The sequence below is a fragment of the Haliaeetus albicilla genome, chromosome 19 (genome assembly GCF_947461875.1).
Source record: "Haliaeetus albicilla chromosome 19, bHalAlb1.1, whole genome shotgun sequence".
Classification (NCBI taxonomy): domain Eukaryota; kingdom Metazoa; phylum Chordata; class Aves; order Accipitriformes; family Accipitridae; genus Haliaeetus; species Haliaeetus albicilla.
The window spans coordinates 2052442-2074981 of NC_091501.1; the positions used below are offsets into that span (position 1 = coordinate 2052442).

The 22540-nt window shown below is 49.8% G+C and overlaps 3 protein-coding genes and 1 long non-coding RNA gene across 10 annotated transcripts; 2 read left to right on the top strand and 2 right to left on the bottom strand.

Annotated features, from left to right (window-relative positions):
- Positions 1–1286: 1286 nt before the first annotated feature.
- JOSD1 (Josephin domain containing 1) lies at positions 1287–10931 on the top strand. Its single transcript, XM_009918867.2, has 4 exons — positions 1287–2297; positions 6619–6747; positions 6858–7052; positions 8481–10931. Exons 1-4 carry the CDS (start codon positions 2113–2115, stop codon positions 8578–8580), a joined length of 609 nt encoding a protein of 202 aa, XP_009917169.1. The 5' UTR covers positions 1287–2112; the 3' UTR covers positions 8581–10931.
- Positions 10932–11133: 202 nt separating this feature from the next.
- Positions 11134–13103, bottom strand: TOMM22 (translocase of outer mitochondrial membrane 22). The gene is made up of 4 exons (XM_069807243.1): positions 12926–13103; positions 12710–12828; positions 12336–12453; positions 11134–11907 (listed from the first exon to the last, which is right to left on the bottom strand). The coding sequence occupies exons 1-4, from the start codon at positions 13031–13033 to the stop codon at positions 11833–11835; spliced, it is 420 nt and encodes a 139-aa protein (XP_069663344.1). The 5' UTR covers positions 13034–13103; the 3' UTR covers positions 11134–11832.
- Positions 13104–13245: 142 nt separating this feature from the next.
- Positions 13246–16633, bottom strand: CBY1 (chibby 1, beta catenin antagonist). 6 transcript variants are annotated; one of them, XM_069807244.1, is made up of 5 exons: positions 16497–16633; positions 15569–15758; positions 15024–15129; positions 14824–14939; positions 13246–13828 (listed from the first exon to the last, which is right to left on the bottom strand). In XM_069807244.1, the coding sequence occupies exons 2-5, from the start codon at positions 15644–15646 to the stop codon at positions 13748–13750; spliced, it is 381 nt and encodes a 126-aa protein (XP_069663345.1). In that variant the 5' UTR covers positions 15647–15758; positions 16497–16633; the 3' UTR covers positions 13246–13747. The 6 variants fall into 6 exon arrangements, with proteins under 6 accessions (XP_069663345.1, XP_069663350.1, XP_069663349.1 ...); XM_069807249.1 differs by having other exon boundaries at positions 15569–15715; positions 16497–16611; XM_069807248.1 differs by having other exon boundaries at positions 15569–15861; positions 16497–16588.
- A 382-nt stretch (positions 16634–17015) lies between these two features.
- On the top strand, positions 17016–22462 carry LOC138690047 (uncharacterized). 2 transcript variants are annotated; one of them, XR_011328808.1, is made up of 4 exons: positions 17182–18358; positions 18629–18707; positions 18926–19027; positions 19934–22462. It is a non-coding gene; the product is annotated as an uncharacterized lncRNA (long non-coding RNA). The 2 variants fall into 2 exon arrangements; XR_011328809.1 differs by lacking the exons at positions 17182–18358; positions 18926–19027 and adding an exon at positions 17016–17146.
- The last annotated feature ends 78 nt before the right edge of the window (positions 22463–22540 follow it).

Below are 22540 nucleotides of genomic sequence, written 5' to 3' on the forward strand. Positions count from 1 at the left end.
CGGCTGGGTGGGACACGGAAGGGCAGGGCCCGCCCTGATTAGGTGGGTACTCTCTCAGGCTGACCAATGAGAAAGAGGAGGTTTTTCACGGACAGTCGCGTAGGCCAATGGGAACGGGAAGGGAGCGCACCGGCTCTCCCTCCGAGCCGCGGGCCCGGCCGTCCCGTCTGAGGTGACGGGCGGCACCGAGCAGCCCGGAGGCGGGTGCCCCGGCGTTGGCGGCAGCTCTCACCCCTGGCTGAGGAAGCCGCCAGCTCCCGGGGGTCGGCAAAGGGTCCCCGCCGCCCCCTCAGATCTGACAGAAAGCCCCCACGCCGCCCCGCCCGCTCGCCGTGCGAACCCACGGTGAGGGGCAGGCCCGCCGGCAAGAGGCCAGCGCCACGGAAAGGAGCAAATCCCGCCCGCTGAGGGGGATTTTGCGGGCTGACGGGTGACCCCGAAGCGGCGGGGAAGCCGTCGGTCCTGTTCCTCCGCCGGTTCACGTATCCGCTCCTCAACCGCCGCAAGCTCCAGCTTGGCACAAAGGGAAGTCGGGGAGGGTTGATGTTTTATTCACCAGGCGGTAAACCGCTTCACTTGTCCCGGCTTATTTACCACAGCGTGAGACTCGACGCTCTTATTAATTAAGCAGCCGAGAAAAGAAAAAAAAAAAAAAAAAGAAGGGAAATTGAAGCTCAGGGAAATTAACTCGCTTAAGGTTATGCAGCAAATTAGCCGCAACGATCCCTGCCCGCCCTAAGCTGCACGCCGGGGCATTCCCCCCCGCCACCCCCGGGCAGCAAACCCCAGCCGGCTGCCTGCCCCCCCGCCGCTCTTCCCGTCTCTCGGGACGTTTGGGAGACAAACCCCCCCAAAAAACCGACTGCCCCTTCCGAAATCGGCACCGGTTCCGTTGCAGTCGAGAGGTTTAACGGCGAGGGGAGGGGAGGGGGGGCGGGAGCGCGCGCGTGCGGGGCGGGCCGCGGGGCACGCGCGCCGCGGGGGGGGGGGGGGGTGTAGTATAAGAGCGGGGGGGGTGAAACGGGAGCGACGCGCATGCGCGGGCGGGGTGTCGGTGTGGGGCGGCCGGGGCCGAGGAACGGGTGAGGCGGTGGCGGTGGCGGTGGCGGTGGCGGGGCCCGGTGGGTTCTTCTCGCGTTCCTCCTGGGGGGGAAGGCAGGCGGCTCGACCCGGCAGCGAGCCCTGAGGGGAGGTTGTCTGGGGGGGGGACGACGGACGGGGACACGACGGCTGCGGCGGTGTGGGGCTGGGCCTTGGCTGTGGGAAGCTAAAGAGGGAGTGTGGGGGGGTGTTGTTGTGAGGGGGCCGGGGTGGGAAGGTGCGAGGCAGGCCTTGGGGCTGGTCTCTGCCTGCCCTCCCCTCGCCCCCCCCGGGCTTTGTGCTGCCCCTTTTCGGATTGCTAATGGAGACTTCCCTTTGTCGGAGCGCAGGGTGACTGGTGAGGAATTGCCTTCCCCGGAGCCTGGACCTGGGTGTTTTGTTTTGTGTTTTTCTTTTTTTTTTTTTTTTTTTTTGTGGCCTAGCAAGAAGCGGCTTCCTTTCCTGAGCTGTTGGTATCTTCTTGCCTGGATTCAGTCATTCCCAAAGGAATGGAGGAATGCAGCTGATAAATCCTTAACCACCCTGTGCTCCCGTAGGCAGCGCCAGAAGCTGGCTTCATCTTCTCCACTTTGGCACTTTGGGGGTGGGCCCCTCTTTGTTACCTGCTCTGGGTACCTTTCTAGTGGCACTGTAGACCAAAGGAGATGGAAGAAAAGGAGCGATGTGATAAATTCCAGCTGGTACCTTGAGACTAAGGGGATTCATAGTTTTTGACGTTTGGTGTTTTGGTTTGTTTTTTTTTTTCCTGGGGAGGGGAGGGAGGGAAGTATTCTATTTTATGGGGTATGGGAGGAGGGAGGAAAAATATGTTGCAGATCTCTATGTGGTTTTTAAAACCAGCCATCAGAGGCAATTACTGAATAAACTGAAGCACAAGAGGAGGGTTTGTGAGCTGGAAGCAGTGCTAGCCTACAAAAGAAAGGGGCAGTGGGCTGCTGTTGTGACTGTGGAGGAAGAAACTTCAGCCTCCGTCGTTTCTCACCACCTACTCTCCATCCACCCTGCGAGAAAATGAGTTGCGTGCCATGGAAAGGTGACAAGACCAAATCAGAATCACCAGAGCCGCCCCAGCTACCACCACTGCATATTTACCATGAGAAGCAGCGTAGGGAGCTGTGTGCCCTCCATGCCCTCAACAATGTCTTCCAGGACAGCAACGCCTTCACTAGGGAAACCCTGCAAGAGATTTTTCAGAGGTAGGATGCTCTCTGCCCTGGCATTCACTTCCCCTTGTCCTCTGCCGCTTGGAGGAATTTTCAGATCTTATTTGGGGGGAAAAAAAGAGCAAAGGAGGGGTTCAGAGTATACCACTGCTTTGAAGTGAATGTAGTTTCTTTTTTAAATTCTTCCCCTCCTTTTTCCCCCCTCCTCTCTCCATGCAGAAATTCTCTGTCTTTTTACTTGTTTCTTAAACTATGCTGGCTGCCAATTTTGGGTCCAAGGGCTTTATTGCTGATGCTGTCATGCGGTTGAACTGCTGTCTTTCCCCCCCCCACACACCTTAATGCATCTTCTACCCGTCTTCCATATTTTTGCCCCTGCCTCATGTAGATATGTTAATAATGGATTTGGGGATTGGCTTGGGAGAGTGAAGGCGGCAGGAATGACGAATGGGTCATCACAAAAACTTCTTGATTTAATACTGCAACGCTTCTAAAGTTTTTGTTTTGTTTTAAATTAGGAGCTTTGCCAAATGAATGACTCCTTATTCAAGCTGTTAAATGAAGTTCTTCAGGTGTTATGGGTTTTTTTTTTCCGTGCAGAGAGACCCTATACACTGTGTCAACCCGGGTTTAATTTCAATAGCTAGATCCCCATTTTTTGTGGCATTGCTAAATGTTTCCCAGCAATGTCAAATAATTAATAAAAGCATTTTTGAGTCTTACTGGAATAAACTTTATTTAGATTATATAATATAGATTATTAATATGGCCTGTACAATAGCTCATGTTTTGATAAATGTTTACTTTATGCTGTTTCGTTGCTTTGTGAAAATTCTGAACGTGCCCTTAAACTGTGATGATCCTTCACTGATGAAGCAAAGTAAGCAAGTAGGAAATGGTGTCTCCTCTGATACTCAATCTGTGGATGTGGTACTCATTGTATAAGTTACGCTTGAATACCTGTTAACCAGCAGTTGACAGCACCTTGTGTTTGTGACAGGTAGGAAATCACGCTTCATGACAGCAGTTATGCAGGTACTGATGGACAGGGCAGTCGTGGTACCCTGTGCTGATGAGCAGGGAGCTGTGCGCCTGTTGCTGCTGTCCTGAAAATCGGCAGATTTATGGAACTGGTGCTTGACTCATCAAACGCGTCCTGTCTTTGGCAAAAGAAATTTAGTGATGGTTAACAGCAAATATCAGATCGAAATGCTATTTGCGATAGCATTGGAAATAAAATTTCTCTTGGTGAAGTGGAGCTGGTCCCCGGCAGGCTCAAGGCACTCTTTGTCCGGTGTAAAGACGCTATGGTTTTGTTCCAGAGCAGCAATCATCAGAATCTTAATCACAGATGGATTGCTATTGGCCTGAAGCAAACAAAGGCAGTTCATGTGGTAGAAGGAGTGTGATGATCTAATTAGTTGGCTTTCATTAGGTTTGGTGAGAGAGAGTTAGTGTGCAGCATGAAACCTCTCAGAAAGAGCTGGGATGTTGATCTGGTTGGACCTCTTGCCCTAGAAGGGAGAATTTGTCATTGATTCCAACCTGGCATTGTTCCCATCCTAATATTTGGATCAAGATACACCCATTGATTCAGCCCCACGGTCGTATGGAAATACACATGGAAGTTCCTCTCAGAAATGGGTGAGCTGTAAGCTATGTGTAAGAATTGCCACTGCCTTTGCATCTCTGCTGGGTTACTACTCGTGTCTAGCTCTTCGACTTGCCTTTAAGAAGCATAGATTTAGTTGCCCTTTATACCCTTATGTCTTTCCTGTGTCTAGTCATATTCTGTCTGTTGATGACTCTGATAAGGACTGATGAATATTTTTCATAAGCTACAAAAATGTTGCAGAGTGTGATTTTTTTTTTTTTAAACCCAATGTTGACAAGGTAACAAAATCACAAATAAGCTTAAGCTTTTTGTGGCTTTTACCACATCCCTTGAAGAATGATTGAACTGCATCGCTTCATTATTAGTTTCCCTTTTGCTGCATCCCATTGCATAAGGCCATTGTAGTCTGATGATTATCATCTTAAGTGTATGCCAATACTTGGTCCAAGCTCCCCTCTGATTTTTGTAGTCCTCCCTCTCTTCTTTCCTCTAATACAAGAAACACCTTTTTGGTGTTCCTCTGGCTTTTGTTGCACTAAGTAAGATGGCATGTTCCAAATGTTGCATGGAGGTACAAACAAAATCTCTTTGCTTCACTGGAGTCTGTGTATTGAGACCTGATTAGGAAAGACAACTGCGTACAGGAATCTTCAGCCTGTTGTGTTAAGACAACATGTTGATGAAAGTTTCTGACTTAGAAAGCTCAGAAGGATTATTACCTGGATTTCTGTCCAGCTTTGTCAGTCTTCCTCAGCTTAGTGTCTGGATTAAAAAAAAAAAAAAATTTAACTTTGGGCAGGCAACTTAATTCCCTGTCTAATCAGAGTCCTTCAGCTGATGATTGTGGACCCTGTTCAGGTGTGTGTAAGTAGAGATGTTGAGGCAATTCTTGGAGAAGGTTTGCTCCCGGGTTCTTTGAGCGTGTCACCTATGCTGGTCTCTTCATCTCATTTCTGAGGCTTTGCAAGTTATGGGAAGGAACAAAGATAGATGTGTTCTTTCAGCTCTCAGGTAAGCCTGTCTCTGGAAGACGGTGCCACAAGAGGGTGCTTGTGCAACCCAAAGGGCTCTGTTAATTGGAAGGCTTTCCTAGCTCGCTGGCACTCAATAGGTTGAAGCAGTGATCTTGAGAAATTAGTTGTAGCCAAGTGATCTTGCTTTATGGAGATGCTGGAAGAGCTGTGACAAGCTACGGTTGCGTCTCTGTGATGAGTAAAATATAGCAGGGCTTTGGAGACTGGAAACCATGATTCTGTGAAAATGTCACTGCCTTGCTCGGGAATGCCCAGTGGTGGGTATTAATACCTTTTCCTATTACTGCGTTGTTTTGGACTCTTCTCCCTCCTGTGGTTAGGTCACTTCCCAGGCTGTTCTGCTGCAGTCTGCTCCACTGTGAGAAAACTCACAGCTGATGCAAAAAGCTACCTGTCTGTAGCCTCTCTAGCCTTGGTTGGTCTGAAACTCCCTACTCGATCCACTGCTTGCTGCTTCTTGTCAAATGCCTTGTGTTGTCGGGGGAGGAACGCAGAAGGGCGGAGGGATTTTCACTGGATGGAATACCGCCTGCAGAACTTGCACTGTGCTAATGGCCGAGTGAAAAATGTGCAGGAACATCTGGAGTTTTGGGGGACGGAGTTGACATGAGGACGAGGCAGGTGAAGTGTGGATATTTGGATGATACGAAACACCTGAACCTTGTGCCAGCAAAGCCAATGGAGTCCATACCAATCAAAAGAGCAACTCACCACAACAGAGCTGATCTCAGGCTTGACTTTGTTTGGTTTGGTGTTGCATGACCTTGCTGTTCTCTGCTTCTGGTTTCCCCCTGTGCTTGCCCTTCCAGCTGTTGAAGCCCATCTGTCACCTTTATAATAATTGACCCCCCTGTTGTTTCCCCTCCTTACAAAATTTCTTGGGAGGGAAAAACAAAACAATAAGAGTGACTGTTTGTTGGGGGCGGGGGGGGGGGTTGCCATGTGTCTCAATGTTTTATGTCTTGCATCCATTATCTGCATTTGTGCAAAGGCTGTCTTACATTTTTGCATGTAATGTGGTGGACTGTGATTCTGGATTTTTAGATGCTGTAGTAATGCAAGTGATGTCTAGGCAAGCTTATGGATTAAAGCCGAAGAGATTTGTTTGCAGCAAGGTTATCTGCTTAGTCACCTACAGCAACAGATATTTTTTTTAATCGTATAGCAACGGCAATGCTTTAGAAAGCTCCCAAACCCAAATATCTTCACAGCTTTATGTCTAAATATTTCTTTCATTTACCGGGGTGGGGGGGGAGAACCTTTTCTGCAGCCAACCCGCCCTGCCTCTTGTTATTTCATCCAGTCTTCAAGACTGGTGTTGACTGTTGAATTCTTGAAATTGTGATAGCCGTCGTTCTAAATGGCAAACTGGCATTTACTCCAACTGCAAGTTGAGGGAAAAAAAAATAACTAAAGCATCCTTCATAAGTACCAGTTCAAGGGGGGGAAAAGGAGCTTCCTGCTTTGTGGTCTCTTTCACATCAAAGCTAGGATCTTCGGAGGCTTTGTACATCAAAGTTATTCTTAATGCATTGTTTAGCTCTCTCAGCCCCTTTGTTGAGTGATGAGGGGGAACGGAATGGTTTGCATTTAAACACAAAACCCCTGAAAATGGGCTTCGAGTTATACAGCAAGTAGCCCCTTCCAGCTGTGGAACATAGGTTCAGCGAACACCCACTAGAGCTGTCTCCTGTTCTGCTTGCAGGCTGTCTCCCAACACCATGGTGACACCCCACAAGAAGAGCATGCTGGGGAACGGAAACTATGATGTGAACGTGATCATGGCAGCACTTCAGACCAAAGGTTATGAGGCGGTTTGGTGGGACAAGCGCAGGTACTGAGAAGTCGTGTAATTCTGGAAATGGCTGCCATTTGTAAAAACGAGAAAGAAGTGAAGTACCAGAATATAATCTTATCACTGTCTTGTTTTTTGCACCCTTTCAGAGATGTTAACGTCATCGCCCTGTCTAATGTGATGGGCTTCATCATGAATCTGCCCTCCAGCCTTTGCTGGGGCCCCTTGAAGCTCCCCCTCAAGCGACAGCACTGGATCTGCGTCCGGGAGGTGGGAGGCACCTACTACAACCTCGACTCCAAACTCAAGATGCCCGAGTGGATTGGAGGTGAAAGTGAGCTCAGGTAGGATTTTTTTGTATCCTTTTCTTCCTCAAATCCTTCCCTGTTGGAGGTGGGGAATCTGTCTGTCAGCAGTTAGCAATTGAAACGTTTATGGTTGACCTTCCATAGCAAGGATGTAAGAATAATAAGGTTCTTATGCCTCAGGTTAGGTTTATACCCTGTTTGTGCAAAGCTAGGAAAATGCTTTTGGCAGTGGTGATCTCTGCGAGTTTGGGAGAACCTGACTTGGTCTCTTCTGTGGCTGGCTGTCACTAGTGACGAAGGTAGAGGCCAAGTCTGGTATTAGTGGGTGACACCTACAACGAGATGTGCTGTGCCTCGCTTTCTCCTCAAACGTGAGCGTGTCAGCATTCCTTTGCCTCTTTAGCGGTCTGTGCATACTTTCCCAACGAAAGCCTTTCCGGACTTGAAGTGCAGCCTTATCCCTGACAGCAGTGAAAGCCGCTTGTTAGGAATCACTTGTCTATGTAAGCATATGCTGTGCTTCTGGCTTGACTCCCTTCCCTTCTTTCATCTTAACACAAGACAGTAGGTGTAATTACTTTGATTGTAAAGTCTCACCTGCTCTTAGTCGCTGTTTAGCTTCCATTCTATCCTGTTCTAAAGCCTACTAGCAGCTTTGCTGTTTTGACTAGACTTGTTTGGAGGTAGGGATTGCACATGAGCAATATCTGCAGAGCCTGCCATGCCATTAAAGTCTTGATAAAGCCTTTTGTGAACTTCTGGGATAATGCAACACAGTTCTGGAACTACTGTGCAGAGCTTCTGGGGGATTTTATCCTGAGTGTGCTGTTCTTCAGCAATAAATAAGGGCTTCCTATACAGGGAATGTTGGAAATCTGGGCCAAAAGATATTGGGGAAAAAACATTGACTTGAATTTCATAGTTATTGGAGATAACCCAAGTTTGGTATTAGAAGAAGCTTATGGGCAGAAAGGGGCTGCAGAACCATGTCAAATAGCCGGCTGGTACGCTGCTGCTATGACCTGCAATAAGGATATGTAAATGATGGTTTTGTTTTGGGGGTTTCTTTTCCCCACAAGTATTCCAGATTTGTTGGAATTATTTTAAAATCTAGTGGGATTCTTGATCTTGGGGATCTGAAGAAACTGAATTTGTTTTTAATTCTGTTTTTGCCACCTTGAAAAATTGGAAAGTGGCATCTGTAGAGACTTAATCTCTGCTGAGGTTAAGATCACGTTTATCCGATTCTGTGATAATCTGCTGGGTAGAGGTGTGTTGAATCTGGTGGGGCAAGTCTAACATTTGTTTGTGGGGTTTTTTTTGTCAGGAAAAAACCTAAAGCCAATGTGTGGGGGCTTCCTCCCATTTCTTGTCATATTTGCATAGTTAGCTGCATTTTCTTCTTGTAGAAGATGAAGAAGTTCTGCATTTGGTAGCGCTTATTTCTGTTTCTCTTTATGATAGGAAATTTTTGAAACACCAGCTGAGAGGAAAGAACTGTGAACTCCTGCTGGTGGTGCCAGAGGAGGTGGAAGCACATCAGAGCTGGAGAGCTGATGTGTGACCCGGACCGACTCTGTCCTCCCACTACAGCTCTTCCCCCTTTAATGAACTCCTGACGCCCTGAAACCTGGATAATGGGTGCCCTGACTCTTCTCGTCTGGAATTCCCTTTGTTAGGCTCTTCTCTTCCTTCCTTGGTGCAATAGGGCAACGGCGTAGGACATTGGGGGTGGTGGGTGGGGAAGACTTGAGGGCAGAGCAGAGGAAACTGGAAGCCAATCACTTTATTTGCAAAGAGCTGCGTGCCCTTCAGCTAGTGAGAAGGCATTGCACTCTTTAAAACTGGGCTTTGGGGCTAGGGTGTCTGGAGGGCTCTGGCCCCCCTTCCCCCATATGGTTCAAGGCCGCGTGTGGTGGGACGTGGCTCCCCCCGGGGCTTGCCGGGGAGGAGCAGGGGCCGAGCACGCTGCCGCCTCTTCACAAGTCTCTCCCTCCAAAACAAGTCGTTGTGAAGACGTTTGCAATTCCTAAGGGTCTCTCAGGACACTCTCAAACACTAGGAATGGTACGGTGCTCAGCACGACCCTCTGCTTCCTAGGGATGGTTTGTGCCAGGAATTAGAAAACAATAATAAAAACAGTGTCATCTTTGAAGGAATTCTTTGGGTAGCTAGAGGATTCTTCCCCAGTGTCTCCAGGGATTTATGCATGTGGCGAGCAGTTGTTCGGCAGCATGTGGCTGGCTAAGGCAGTGTGGAAACAGCAAGCACAGGCTAATTGAGGAGTATTGAGTTTCTGGACTGGAGAGAGGCCATAGTCTGCTTGGGTTTCTTTGTGCTACCTTGGATTTTGTTGGGTTTTTTTTTCTTTTTTAACATCTGTTTTGGTTTTCTGCATGGTCACCCAGTAGTTTAGGGTCTGCTGGGAGAGAGGAATAAAACTGAAGGGTTTTTGAGAGGAATTCATTCCCTTTTATTTTCCTCTTTCCAAGAGTCCAGCCCACAGTTGTGAATGTCATGCGAAATGTCTGAGAAAGAGGTAAAGTTACAAAGAAAAAAAATGGCCTGAGGAGGGACGCCTTTATAATAGTCAGGTTTTGCCCTTTTCATAGTTACTAGCTGATAATGTGGGGAGATGCAGAGGGTCCACCAGAACCTTCGGGCATTAGAGAGACCCTGGCCTGGTAGTTGAACCAACCTCTCTTTTAGTGTTGGCCGACAAACATTCCATTAATGGACAAATTGCTTTTTCCTCCCCTCCCTTCTGTGGGGAAGAGTGACTAGATGTGGAGATGCTAAGAGGAATCTCCACTGGCTGTTTCCTGGTCACCTGGGTGAGCTATAGCTCAGTCATGCCTTCCACAGCAGGAGGGAATGCTGAATTTGGAACAGACTTTGTTGTGTTTAGCTGCTGTTTGCTTCCCTCTTTTACATGTGGGATGTCTCAGTTAAACAGCAATCTCTGGGATGTGACGGAGCTTGAAGGATCCTGCTCCATCATGCAGGAAAGTGTCACTACTGGTGTTTTGAGCTTGCAAAAGGAGGGGTTGTAACTACCTTTTATCAGTTACTTTATCTCGAGACCTCTGCAAACGCATGAGCAGGTGCTCCAAACCGAGAGACCACCAAAATTGCACCTTCCTAACAGAGAACAGAGGTCACGTGATGATGGGACGATGCTGTTCACTGACCCTGGACATCTGGCAAGCACCGTTTTGCAGTCTTTTGAGCACAGCCTCCTGCAGTCAAGGGCAAATGGCTCTTCTGTTTTAAAGACCCATCGTTTCTATAAAAAGTCTGATTTCGTAACACATTCCAATGACCAATACCAGCTGGCAGTTTTGAAACACTTTACAGGCAGGATGCGCAGCCTGCAGGCATTCTGCTCCTGACTTGAAGCCATTTCTTCAAGAGGGGAGAAAAAAATAAATCTCAACAGCGAGGTTTTCTATGCTGATTAAAGTCGCACTTTGGAGAAACCCCGTTTGCATGGAAACCGCAAGCCAATGGCGCAGTGCACAATATGCAAAGATGTTTTAAAATATTTTGGGGCTATGTTCCTCTCCTTGTATGTCAGCTCCTTTCCTGTTGGGGGTGGGGGGGTAAAAAACGGTGTGATCCGGCTGCTCAGGTAAAGGGAAAGTGTATGATCACACCCCTGCAGGAGGTGAGCCGGTTCAGTCCCACTGCTTGTGGGAGTGGGGAAGCCCCATGTTTGTTTTCTTGCTTGTTTGGTTTTGTTAGAGCCTTGTCTTGGGTTTGTTTACAGAGATGTATTTTGTTTAACCAAATATTAAAAATGGGAAAGAAAAAAAAGTTTCCATATAAATGTCCTATCACTTCTGTATGTTCAACTGAATTGTTCTGTAACAAAGTATGTAAAGGAAAAATAAATCTTTTTTTTCTTTGGTAAAACTGTAACCTTTCTGCAAGTTAAGATAAAGTCACCTCTCTAAGAACTCCCCTAAGCCCTGCACAGCTCTCTTGGCCACCTGAAGGTGACAGAGCTGTTATCTGTCCCTTCCCCTGGTGCCAGGCCCTGTGCGGAACGGAAGGGGCTCTACCCTCAAAGCCACCAACAGCTCGGAAAGGACTGAGCCTCCCTAAAGGACGCCTATTAAAATCACACTGCTCAGGTTGGATTTATTTAATATTCAATACAAAAAAAATACGCAGCCGATATCTGAAGTTCTACTTTTATGAGGCAGAGGATCAGCGTGGACGTGATCATCTTGAACCTGGCCTGCTGCTCCCTCTGTTCTCACGCGCACGTGAAGTTGCAGCGAAATTATTTTTGCAGATGCATCTTCCTGGAGAGTGTTTTCTGCGGGGTACGGCTACCTGCACCCCTCCTTCCTTTGCTTTGCCTGCCAGGGAAGTCACTCCTCCTCCTGTCACCGGTGTCCTTCAGCTCCGGGTCAGCCAGGAAAGGATTTGTTTGACTGTCACCTTTCGAAGCCTGACCTGTACCCCGGGGTGGTTTTTTGGGGGGGGAGCGAGGAGGCTGGAAGAGGAACTCTCCCAGTTCAAGTCTGTAACTGGTGATGGCGTACTGATTGCATAAAAGGAAAGACTCAGGCCTTGGAGGGGGGAAAGGATGCAGAGAGGAGCTGTCGTCAGGTCCAGGGGTGGGGGGCTTTCCCCCCCTCGTTATGAACGGGTCAATGTCCCAAAGGAGAACCAAAAATAAAAACAAACAAACAGGAGGAAAAACAAAACAAAACTAAAATGCCCTGACCCAACAAATCAACAGTTCAATCTATCATAATCTCGAGGTCTTCCCACATGATATGAATCCCAATGCAGCTTCCGTGAGTTAGATTTTTCCAGACAGCGGAGGCAGGGCCCCTGGCATTCCCCCCGAGAGCCCCGTGTTGGGTCCAAGGAGGATCTGGAAGGAAAAGGGTCAGCGGAGGGGCTGCGAGGACACAGGCCGGCCGCCACAACCCCCCCCCCCCGCCCCCGCAGCTGCTCGGTGCCAACGGTACCGGCAGCGTTTTGCCGTTACCGGTTCCTCCCCTGCTAGGACAGACAACTGAGTTTTAACGCTCAAGCATGCCAAATGCAAACGGGGCGGGTTTTGGCCTGCGGGCAGCCCTCGCCGTGTATTTCAGCCCAGCCAAAGCCGGCTTAACGTTTACCGGAGTTACCGGGAATTGGCAGGATCATCCCACCGGAGCATCAAGTGGGATGAAACAAGACCAGAAGCTACAACGAACCCACGCCCTGTTCCCTAAGCACCTTCAACCGCTGGTAACCAGGAGGAGGCGCAGGCACCCCCGGCTGGCTCCAAGAGGGCCTGAACGTTTCCCGCCTCACCTGTCGCTGCTGCAGCTGCTGCTGTTGCTCCATCTGCAGTTTTTCCGTTTCAAAGACGACGGGAAGAACCAGAATCATGAAGGAGGTGGTCCCAATCCACAGAGCTGCCCTGGAAAATCTAGGAAGGAGAAAGCTCGTTATGAGTAAGGAGGGGTTCCTCGCCCGCTGCCTACGGGTGCCAGGCTTCTACCCAGGTTCCTCCCCGTGCCTCAGAGAAAAACCTTCCCCCGCTTCCACCCCCGGCCCCCCATCGCGCAGAAACAAAGACCGCGGCCCCGCCGCTCCCCGCTACCGGCGGCCAAAGCCGCAGTGGGAGCCGCCACCCCGCCGGACCCGCTCCCGTTGGGGGGTTCCCGCCCCGCCGGTCCCTTCACCTGTACATCTTCTGCGCTACCGTCAGCGACAGGTCGAAGGTGGCTCCGGCCGCCGAACGGACGCTCTCGGGGAACATCTCCGTCAGCCCCCACAGCCGCTCCGCCAACGTCTCGTCCAGCTGCGGGAGGCACACACCGCATCAGGCCCGCCCCGGCCCTGCGAACCCGCCGGGGTCACCCCGCCCGTCCCCGCCTCGCCGACAACCGTTCTCCTACCTCCTCGTCGTCGTCTTCCTCCTCCAGTTCGTCCTCCAGCTCCTCGGCCTTGCCCGAGCCGCCCTTGGGCAGCAGCTCCTCCGGAGAGAGGGACGCAGCGGCCGCCATCACCACCGGCCAGGGACGGAGGGGGCGGTGAGCCAGCGGAAGCGGAACGGCGGCCGGAGCGACGCCGGAAGCGGGGCGGTCCTCCCCCGGACTTTGCGGGGGGGGGGAGACAGCGACCCCTGGCGGACTGGAGGAGCGCCTGCGCCGGGACCCCCCCCCAGGCCCCCCCCCAGCTCGCAGCGCGCCCCTCGCCATAGCAAACACCCACAGAATCTGGTTTGAAATGTAAATTTTTATGTAAAATAAGCGAAACTCTTGAGAACAAGCAACTCCGGCATCCCGAAGCTTGTGCAAGCCACCACAGGCTCCCCCTGAGGGGACAGATTTTTTTTGGGGGGGGGGTCTCCCCACGTTTTTGCGCCCACCCCACCCCGAGGCGGATCTTCTCCCCCCGCTCTGGTCAGGGAAGAGGGTACCTGGGCTGGGCTGCAGGGAGGGAAGGGAGCCAGGTAAAAAGTGCTCTTGATTAAAAAAAAAAAAAGGGGAGTGTTAATTAACAGCGTGACGGCGTGATAACCCGCCGTGACGCGGTACCTACAGCACCGCGCAACACCGGAGGCATCTTGTGACTCGCGGAGTTGCAGAACGAAGTACCTACACACCGTACCCAACGGGATCAGGAGGTGCAAAACAGCCCCCGGCTGTCCGGTGCCCATGGGCAGCCGAGACCCCGAGCCGGCCTCCTCGCTTCCCCCGCCGTCCTCCTCTTCGTCTTCATTTCCTCCGCCGGCTGCGGTTCTTCAGTTCCTCCAGCTCCTTCTCCATCAGGTGGGACTCGGCCGTGGTCTCGGAGAGCTGCAACGCACAACGACAACGCACAGTGAACAACGACAAGAGCGAAGAGTTACTCCTCCAACCTCGGCCACGTGCCACGGCGCCGACGCCGGATCTGCGACCTCGCAGCCCGCCACGTAGCTCGGACGACGCCAAAGCCCCTGAGAGGGATCCGAGATCACTCTCCCTCCGGAGAAGCGCCTTGTGTCGGCGACAGCGCAGGCAGCAAGATGTTTGGGCCTCAGAATGTTTTTTGATTTCACGGGACAGAGATGTCACCAAGACTTACAGCTGCAGGCCAGCACCTGCGCGAGAGGGAATTTGTTCCCGGGAAGCTGAGATTTCACCTGGAAAACCCAGAGAGCAGCTGGGGCTTCCGCTAAGCGCTCCGGCCACAAAAGTCACTTGCCAGTTTGAAAACATGGGAAGGGCGTAAGGAAGGAAAACAATGAAGGAATAAGTATTTGTTCAGACCGACATAAAGGCTAAATCACTTAACAGACCCAGAATACACATGTATCCTATTTCACTGAAAACGTCTCCAGATCTTAAGCATGAAAGCTGTGATCTCTGGGTAATATTGAATTTTGGTTTATTTAGGGCTTGGGAATTCTTTCATCCATAGGTTTACATGCAGAATAGATGTCACACCACTTGTCACAGCAGGTGGAAGCTTTTATCTTCTGTGACCAGAAAGGGTGGCTGTAACTTAAGTTTCACAGTTAGGACAGAGGCCGGAGGGGCAAGAAAAACGCCATGCCCCATGTGGAAAGGGAAAGAGGAGACACGGCACCTAATCAGCCACAGCACCCTGCTGCGGGGGGGGCGAACTCCCCCTCTTCTCGCAGAGGAGATCAGACTTTACACCTATGGCATCACTTTGCCTGTTGTCTTGCATAGCAGGGTAAAGCAGAAAGAGTGGGGTGCAGCGAGAACAGCCTCCTTTGATGGTTCCAGCACCCTTCGCTCCGGCATTTCCGCTGCCGCGGGCAGGTGACAGTCGGGCAAAGACTCACCATGTCCAGCAGAATATCCACTTTCAGCCGAAGGAGGTTGTTTTCTTCCTCCAGCTGCTGGTTTCGTTTGCGCAAGCGCTGCATTTCCCTGCGATCCCCCGTGAAGCTTCCCGATTCTGGAAGGAAAGAAAGAGGTCAAAATACGGACTGTCAGCCAACCGTGGCTACTTCAGGTCAAAACAAGCGGAGCCGCACTCTACCTGCCACCCACTGGCCATTTTCAAACTTGAGGCTCTGGCCAGCGAGGTTCATGGTGGGGATGCCATACTCCAGGCCCAGCTCAATCTCACGGGTCGATCTATCCAGCTGCAGGGAGAAGATCACACTCAGCGTTTTACAGAAATCCAAAGCCACCCCCCGGCTCTCCCATTCCTTAGGGACTGGCGTTCCAATGGAAGCTGTTGGTCTGACTGACCCTGGAGCCTGAAATCTCACTTTGGTCACCTACTGCTGGGGCAGAGGATCGGCTCCTCTCGCTACCCTGCCTGCACTTTCTCCCGCCCAAATGTACGCTCGTCTCCCCGGGGTCGGAGACCACCGGTGAGAAGTCTTTGGTGAAACAGCTCCGGACTGCGGGTGGGGCGATGCCGATCCTTCCCTGAGCTATTCCATTTCTACCTTCCTGTATAGTCACCAGTGATGGGAAACGGTGCCGCAGACGGAGAGGATCACGGTTGGGAGCTCGTGTAAAGGGTGATGGCGCTCGCAGCAGGGCCCACCCAGCCCTTGAGGCGCCGGGACTCACCGAGTGCAGGTTGGAGAGAGAGGCACATTTTCGAGGGGGGGTCTTCTTCGGGCTGAACGTCTTCCCGAAGAGAGGCATCGTGCGTGCCGCCGGCTGGGCGTACGGGGTGGGGTGAGGGGGCTGCTCCTGACCGCCTCGCGCTGCTCCCTGAGCGGGAGGGACGTGGACGGTCTGAGGCCAAAAGCGATGGCTACGTGACAAGATGGCGACGTGAGGAGATGGTGGTGGTGAGGACGGGCAGCTGGTTTTCCGGTACTTTCACCGACGTTGCCCAGTTTCCACCTAAAGCCGGACTGACCCCCTGCCCGTTCTCCTCACGCTAGGCACCCCCGCCCTTCAGAAAGGGTTAAATGGCGGTTTGGGGAGGGGGGGAAAGGGAGGGTGGGGTTGCCCCTCCCCCACCCCGCCGCCCCTGACAGGGCCACGCCCCTCCCCACCGGCACGCGGCTCCCCTCGCACCTCCGCCGTCACGTGACCGGACCGGGGCGGGGAGGGGGCGAACGGCGCGAGGCCGCCCCTGACGTCACCCCCCCGCCCCAGGACCGCCATAAACGCGAGGTGAGCCCCCCCCCCGCCTCTCGCGCCTACTCCGCCGCCGCCCGCGCAGGCGCACTCGGCAGCTATCCTCAGCGCCACGCGGCTGGGCACTGGGGGGGTGTACGGGCCGTACCACCTAACGGGAGGGCTGAGGAGAAGGGAGGGGAGAACCGGAGCGCGTTATTCCTCGCTCGGGCCGCCAGCGGGATGGCCCCTCGTTCTGTTTTCCCTTTTCGGCATCTTACCAGCGAAACCAGCGGGCTCGTCGAGGAACACCCGCCCCCCACCCCCCCGCCCCAGAGTGGTAGGGTCAGCCCCGCGGTGCGGGGGCGGTTAGGGCAGACTGTTCCATCGGGGTTCGCCTTAATTACGGGGCGGGGGGGAAGAGTACCTCTCTGGCGAGCCGTGCCTGCTGCCGGCGCTCCCCGTCCGTCAGCGCGCCGGTGGGCTCAGCCGCCGCTGCCGCCTGCCCCGGGAGCGGTTTGCGGCCGTTGCGTTGCTATGGCGACGGCGGGGCTCCGCCGCTCCTCCCCGCTGCCGCCGTGTGTGGAGGCGGCGGCTCGCAGGGCCGGGCGGCGGCCGTGAGGGGGATGGCCGCGGGGGGATGCCCCGGGGCTGCCGCCTCGGGAGCGGGCGAGGGAGGGAGGCCGTGCCGGAGGGCTCCGGCTGACGGGCCTTCGGGGGAACTCGGCGGGCTCTCGCCGTCCCGGCTCGGGGCCCCGCTCCGGTCCCCGCTCCGGTCCCCGAGGCTCCCGCTGGCTGTGGTGGAGAGGGACGATCGCGGAGGGAGCCGGTGCTGCGGAGATGAGGTCTTCGGGCTGCATCCAGCTCGCGGTGTTCTGCCCCTAAAATGCTTGAATGGGTTGGAAAGTTTTTTTGTTTTTTTTAAATTGTTTTTGAAGATAAACAACGAAACGCCATTAGGCAGAGAATCCCTCCTTGCTTGGGGACATGGGAGAAGAAGTGGAGAAGGTCCGGGGTCCTGCACTGCTCGAGTTCAGGGGACGATGGGTTGGAAGTTGGAGAGAGAAGAGCAGGCAGGTCCCTAACGAGCCCTCATTTTCTGCGCCTGTTGCAAAGTCCTCCCTTCTCAGCACCCGATGGGATAAATTTAGTTTTATTGTGTTACTTGCTGGTTTGTATTCCATGGGAGTTGGCTTTGGGAGTTGGTTCAGATAATATTTTGAATGAACGGCAGGGGTATGTAGCCCATACCACCAATATTTTTTTTTATATTGCAGAGGCAAAATACCACTCTTTTTCTAAATTTTAAAATATATCTCCAATCTGTTGGAATCTAGTGATCTGAAATTACTTGCTTCATTGTTAGAAAAGCTTCTGTTGAGGACTTTGTGAGGCTTTCCTGGACAGTTTAATGAGATCTTAGGATGCTGACTAGTTAAAGGGGAACAATAAAGAAAAGGGAACACACAAAAAAAAAAGGGAGGGGGAAGGGCAAGCAGATAAACAAAAGTGCCAGGAAAGAGGAGACAATAAGAGAATTGCCAACCTTTTAATTTGGTTTGTACATGTATTAATACTCCACCAAAAAAAGTTATTTTAACAGTCTTCATTCACAGAGTGCTTAATTGGCACCCTGCCTGAATTGAACCAGAAAATTGCTCACTTGGTACTGTGGTACCTTTCCAGTTATCATTCCAACCTGGTGACTATAGACAAGAAAAATCTCTGGTGCTGCAGTATCTTCTGGTAGTCCAGTTAAGCAATATCTGGTTCTTGCAGGGTGCATGCTATAAAAACAGTGCCCTTCTAACCCTGTGCACTAGAGTCTGTGCACTGGAAATTAGTGATTTTTTTTAATAAGGGATTATGGGGAGGGGGGACCGACACCCTTAAAAGTAGAACAAAAACTTGCAGTTCTGAACAAGGGCTTTGTGGAGTAGTTGTGGCTCCTATCAGCATTTAACATCTGTATGTGTGTGCATATATATTGGATAAGAAAGATGAAAAGAAGGGTCAGCAGTGAAATGAGGGCAAGAACCTTGGAAGAAAAGCTGGAAGAATGTAGAATTACAATTTCAAACTGAAAAAAACTGTAGGTAATGTAGGCACTCATAAGAGTCAAAGACCATACAGGATAGTGAGGAACTGAGTTCTTAACACTCACTTTTTTTTTTAAGTTGTTAAATGCACTGAAAAATTTTGAGTTTCTAGACAAATACTCAGACCTGAAGAGCTCCAGATGAGTGAAGCATTTCCCTGAGATGCTCAAAGACAAAGAAAGGCCCATATGTTTAATTTATAAATACTTCAGGGGTTTGTTATTGGGTGTGTGTGGGGAAATGAGCGTTAAGAAGCTCTGGTCAGGACGTGCCCTGCCAGTAACACAGGGGTAGTAATATTCACCTTCTTAGAAGAAACCTGCGTGTTTCAGCACAGTTGTGACCCTTGTGTTCTCCTTGCACTAAGCAGGATGAGTATTGTAGTAATACATTATAATTATTGTAAAACTAAAGTGTCTCATTAATCCAGGGTCTCACAGTAATTCTCTTGACAACAGAGAATCTCTGACAGCCTCTTCCTCTGAGGCAGAGACTCGGAAAAAGCCACGCAGCCCATCCCCACCGCCTTGGCGTGTGAGGTGAGTGCATACTGCTGTGTGCTGGATTGCTGTGTGCACGGGTGCTAATCAGTGTGTGAATTGTTACACAGTTGGTAGGGCTTGTTAATGAGAGTTCAGAAAACTGCTCCTGAAGTTTGAGAGTAAGAGAAGGAGGTTCAGTGTCTGATTTTCAGTGTGATTTGCTTCTGGAATCTTTCTTCTTTTGCATGGTTTTACTAAATTTCATTTCTTGCCAGATTCCCATTTCCTCGAAAAATGCTGTGGAATTTCCTTGCTGCACCAATCTCTCAGGCTATTCTGGCAGTAGCTTTTCATCACTATTTCTCCACTTATGTCAGGTAGATACTGAGACAAGAGCTGACCGTTGCTGTTTCTAGCGTTGTCTCTCAATGTATTGTGTTGTTCTCCTGCCAGCGGGTAGTTTGATGTATGATTTTAAGCGATGCTAAAAGCATTATGGTGTAGTGCTGTGCATCCTTCTATGCCTGTCACTTTGTGGGGAAGTGAACACCTAGTGCACTCTCTCTCTCCCAGTACAATAACTAGAGATATCACTTAGCATCTGCAAAAGCTTATTAAATGGTGAAGAACCTGCATATCACAGTCATTGTGTAAGGAAACTACGTATCTTTTTATGAAGACATCTTTGGGAACACTGGTGGAAAGCTGAGAGAGTGAGAGGACGAAGATAGGGCTGTAGCACATGACAATGTGGAGATTTTGGAATAGACCCAAGCTGTTCTCAGTAGCCTAATTTGGAGCATCTTTTTCATCTTTTTTGGTTCACAAGCAATACAGAATCTATAGCTTAGATGGTGTCAGAGCTGCTTTTAACTCCATAGACTTTCTCTTGCCTTTCTTCATATACACTGTGGGATTATTATTGTTCTTTCTTATATCAATAATTATAAGGAAACCCCACTGACTGGTGAATTCCATACACTTACTCTAGGCTTATTCTGATGTCAAAGAACATATTTATTGTAATATTTGCTGCTTGAAACTTGCTACATTGACTGGTGGGCTAAATGAGACTGAGTTTAAAACCTATACAATAATTTTATTTTTTTTGGCATATTGAAATTAATTCCATGCCCCATTAATTTCTTCAGTAGTGAGGTAATTTCTGTCGCCTCAGTACTCTGCATTTAATGATGTCCCTTCTTGTAGTATCCTAGATATTAAATATCTCACTTATTGACAAAGCAGACACCTCTCTTTCTCTCTGTTTCTTTTCATTATAGCCAACTCGAGAGGTAGAAGAACAGCTGTGTCACTGCTTTGCAAAACATGCTTTCCTCCTGCTTGACTGTCGCAGATTCCACCACCAGGAGGCCCTCGTTAAAGTGCTTATAGCTAGGCAAAGAAAATACCAGGATGGTGAAATGAGATGGAGAAACCCATCCCCACAGGAGTAATCTGAAACTAATACTTATTCTACAAATAGAGTTTTTCAGAGTGCTGTGCAGGCATCTATAAATTAACTATTGCAGGAATCCTAATATCCAACTATCAGTTGTACTGTAACTTTTGAGGATACTGGGGTGTCACGGGTGGTATCCCTGCATTGAATCACCAAGTGATAGCCAGGAAAGTTCATGCCTTTGTCTTCTGGATAGTAAAGCTCTTAATAACGTAAGTAAAATGATAAAATGGGATAAAGCACAGCTTTGATTTCTAGTCACTCAAGTCTGCCCTCTAGCTTTCAGCCAACGAATATGCCTGCCCCTAATTCACCTCTGCCTTCTCTCTTTTAGTTATTTACTTCTTCCCGGGTTTTTAATTTTCTTTCACTTTCCACAGCAGGCTTTTATTGTCTCCTAAAAGTTCTAAATATCTGCACTAACAGTCTGTCTGATTGTTTTCTTTTGCTGACATGACCTTCTTTAAAGAAAGGGGGAAGGAGAAATATTTTCATCCTTTTTTTGCCAAGTGGTGCACTTCTTTCTGTAATTACTGGCTCTTCAAAGCAGCAGTCATTGCTTTGGCTGAAATGTAGACTTTGTTATTCAAAAGAACAGTGTGTCTGTGATCTCTTAACTAAAAAGTATAGACTTGTCAATTTTTTTTCCTTAAACCCCATTTTTTTCTCTTCGCTGCTGAGTCAAGCCCTGCATATGTGCTTCTGTTCTGGTTTCCCAAGATCATATTTCGGTACTGATGAGTCCCAACACACAGCTTTGTGATGCAGTTTCAAAATGGATGATAGGTGGGAGTAGTTTTGGTCCTGTCAGGAAATGCAGCTTGTGCAAGCTGTAGGCTGCAAACAGACTTAGGCTTTGTCTTTCAAACTCAGTTTCTGCCCTCCTTCCCTGAATTCACACATACACATTCTACACGTTTACATTTCGTTACTTGGGCCTTTTTTATATGTACTAATGTGTAAAACATGTATCCGGAAAAAGCATATATGAAGCCATGATGTTGTATACAAAGTTCCCAGGCCTCTGAAGAGGTTTTCCAATCATTGTTCACCATTCTGGCCGCACTGCTCACCTTAAAGAGTTTAAGCAAATATGTGGGCAGCTCACCCGCTCACGTGCTCTGGATAGAATCCATTGCTTCCTGACACAGTTTGCCATGAGGCTGACCTTGGTGACCAGGAGACACATGCAGTCCACACAGCAGTGAAAACTTGTTTTAAGCTCCATGTCATTCTGTTCCCATTACCTGGCTACTCCTTGCTTGCTTCCATGTCTGTCTTTTAATTCTTCTCTTTGTCTCTTACTTTCACAGTCATCTGTTTCTGTGGGTCACTTAAGATGTCCTTTCCAGGGAATGATGAAATATTAAACCTGCAGTCTGTAAATTCCCGATTAGCAGATGCAGGGAGGCTATACCAGGGAAAGGACCTCTCAGTATGGGTCGGTTTCTTAAGCTCTGTTGTAACCCTCCATAGCTGGCAGCTGCTGGAGACAAGATGTTAGGCCCTCGGGCTGTGGTGTTGTTTATAAGGGAGAGCAAACAGGGCCTGTGTTCTGAATCCCCTTCTAAGCTTATTTTATCTCATGCCTTAGATGAAGATCAACTGTGCTTTGTCCATACAAACAAGTGAACTGCGTCATGAGATGCTGAGAAGTTCAGTGTGTATAGCACACTATGAAGATGGGAGAAAAGTGCTAAGTATTGTGTTCTCTTCCATGTTCCTTCACCGTTCTTTCTCTCCACTTTGCCACACTACCAACCCCAAGAAGCTACACTAACTGGGACTATTCCCAGCTGGAACCAGAAAAACTCAAGATGAGCAACCTGCCATCACCAGAGGGAGGGGAAAGTCATAACACTGATGTAAGCAGTTCTCCCTAGTACCTGCTAATCTAAAGAGGAGTTTTGTATCCAAACTGGGTGGTCATTTTTCTCCTCAGGATGCCTTGATCTATAGGTCTTACTCTGTACTGATTCTTTGTGCTAGAAAGGTATGCTTGTGGATGGCCTTTTATCAAAGGCAAAAATTGGAAGTAACGTGGGCTTTAGATGATGTGGTGTCTGCAGTAGCATGAGAATGGACTGTGTGGCCCGGAAAGTCCTTTCCAGTTCCTGGGTATCTGCTGCAGGCTTATATGAAGATGAGGTAGTTTTCAGGCTTTTGGGGAGTGCAGGTGACTGCTCACTGATGGCTTGAACTAGCCTGGGGTAAAAGCTGTTCAGGGACACCAGGAGATTTAGAACCCATTCCTACGAGACCTGTGAAGGCTGGGTACTGTAGTACTTAGAGCAGTAAATGGGAGATCTGCTTGTTTTGGTTTGTTTTCCTGTCTTAATTCTGTGTTGTTCCCTGGGGTAGCAAGGGATGCAAATATGAGACCTACTAGGGCCAGGTAGAAGGTGGTCATGATAGCTCAACAGTTGTC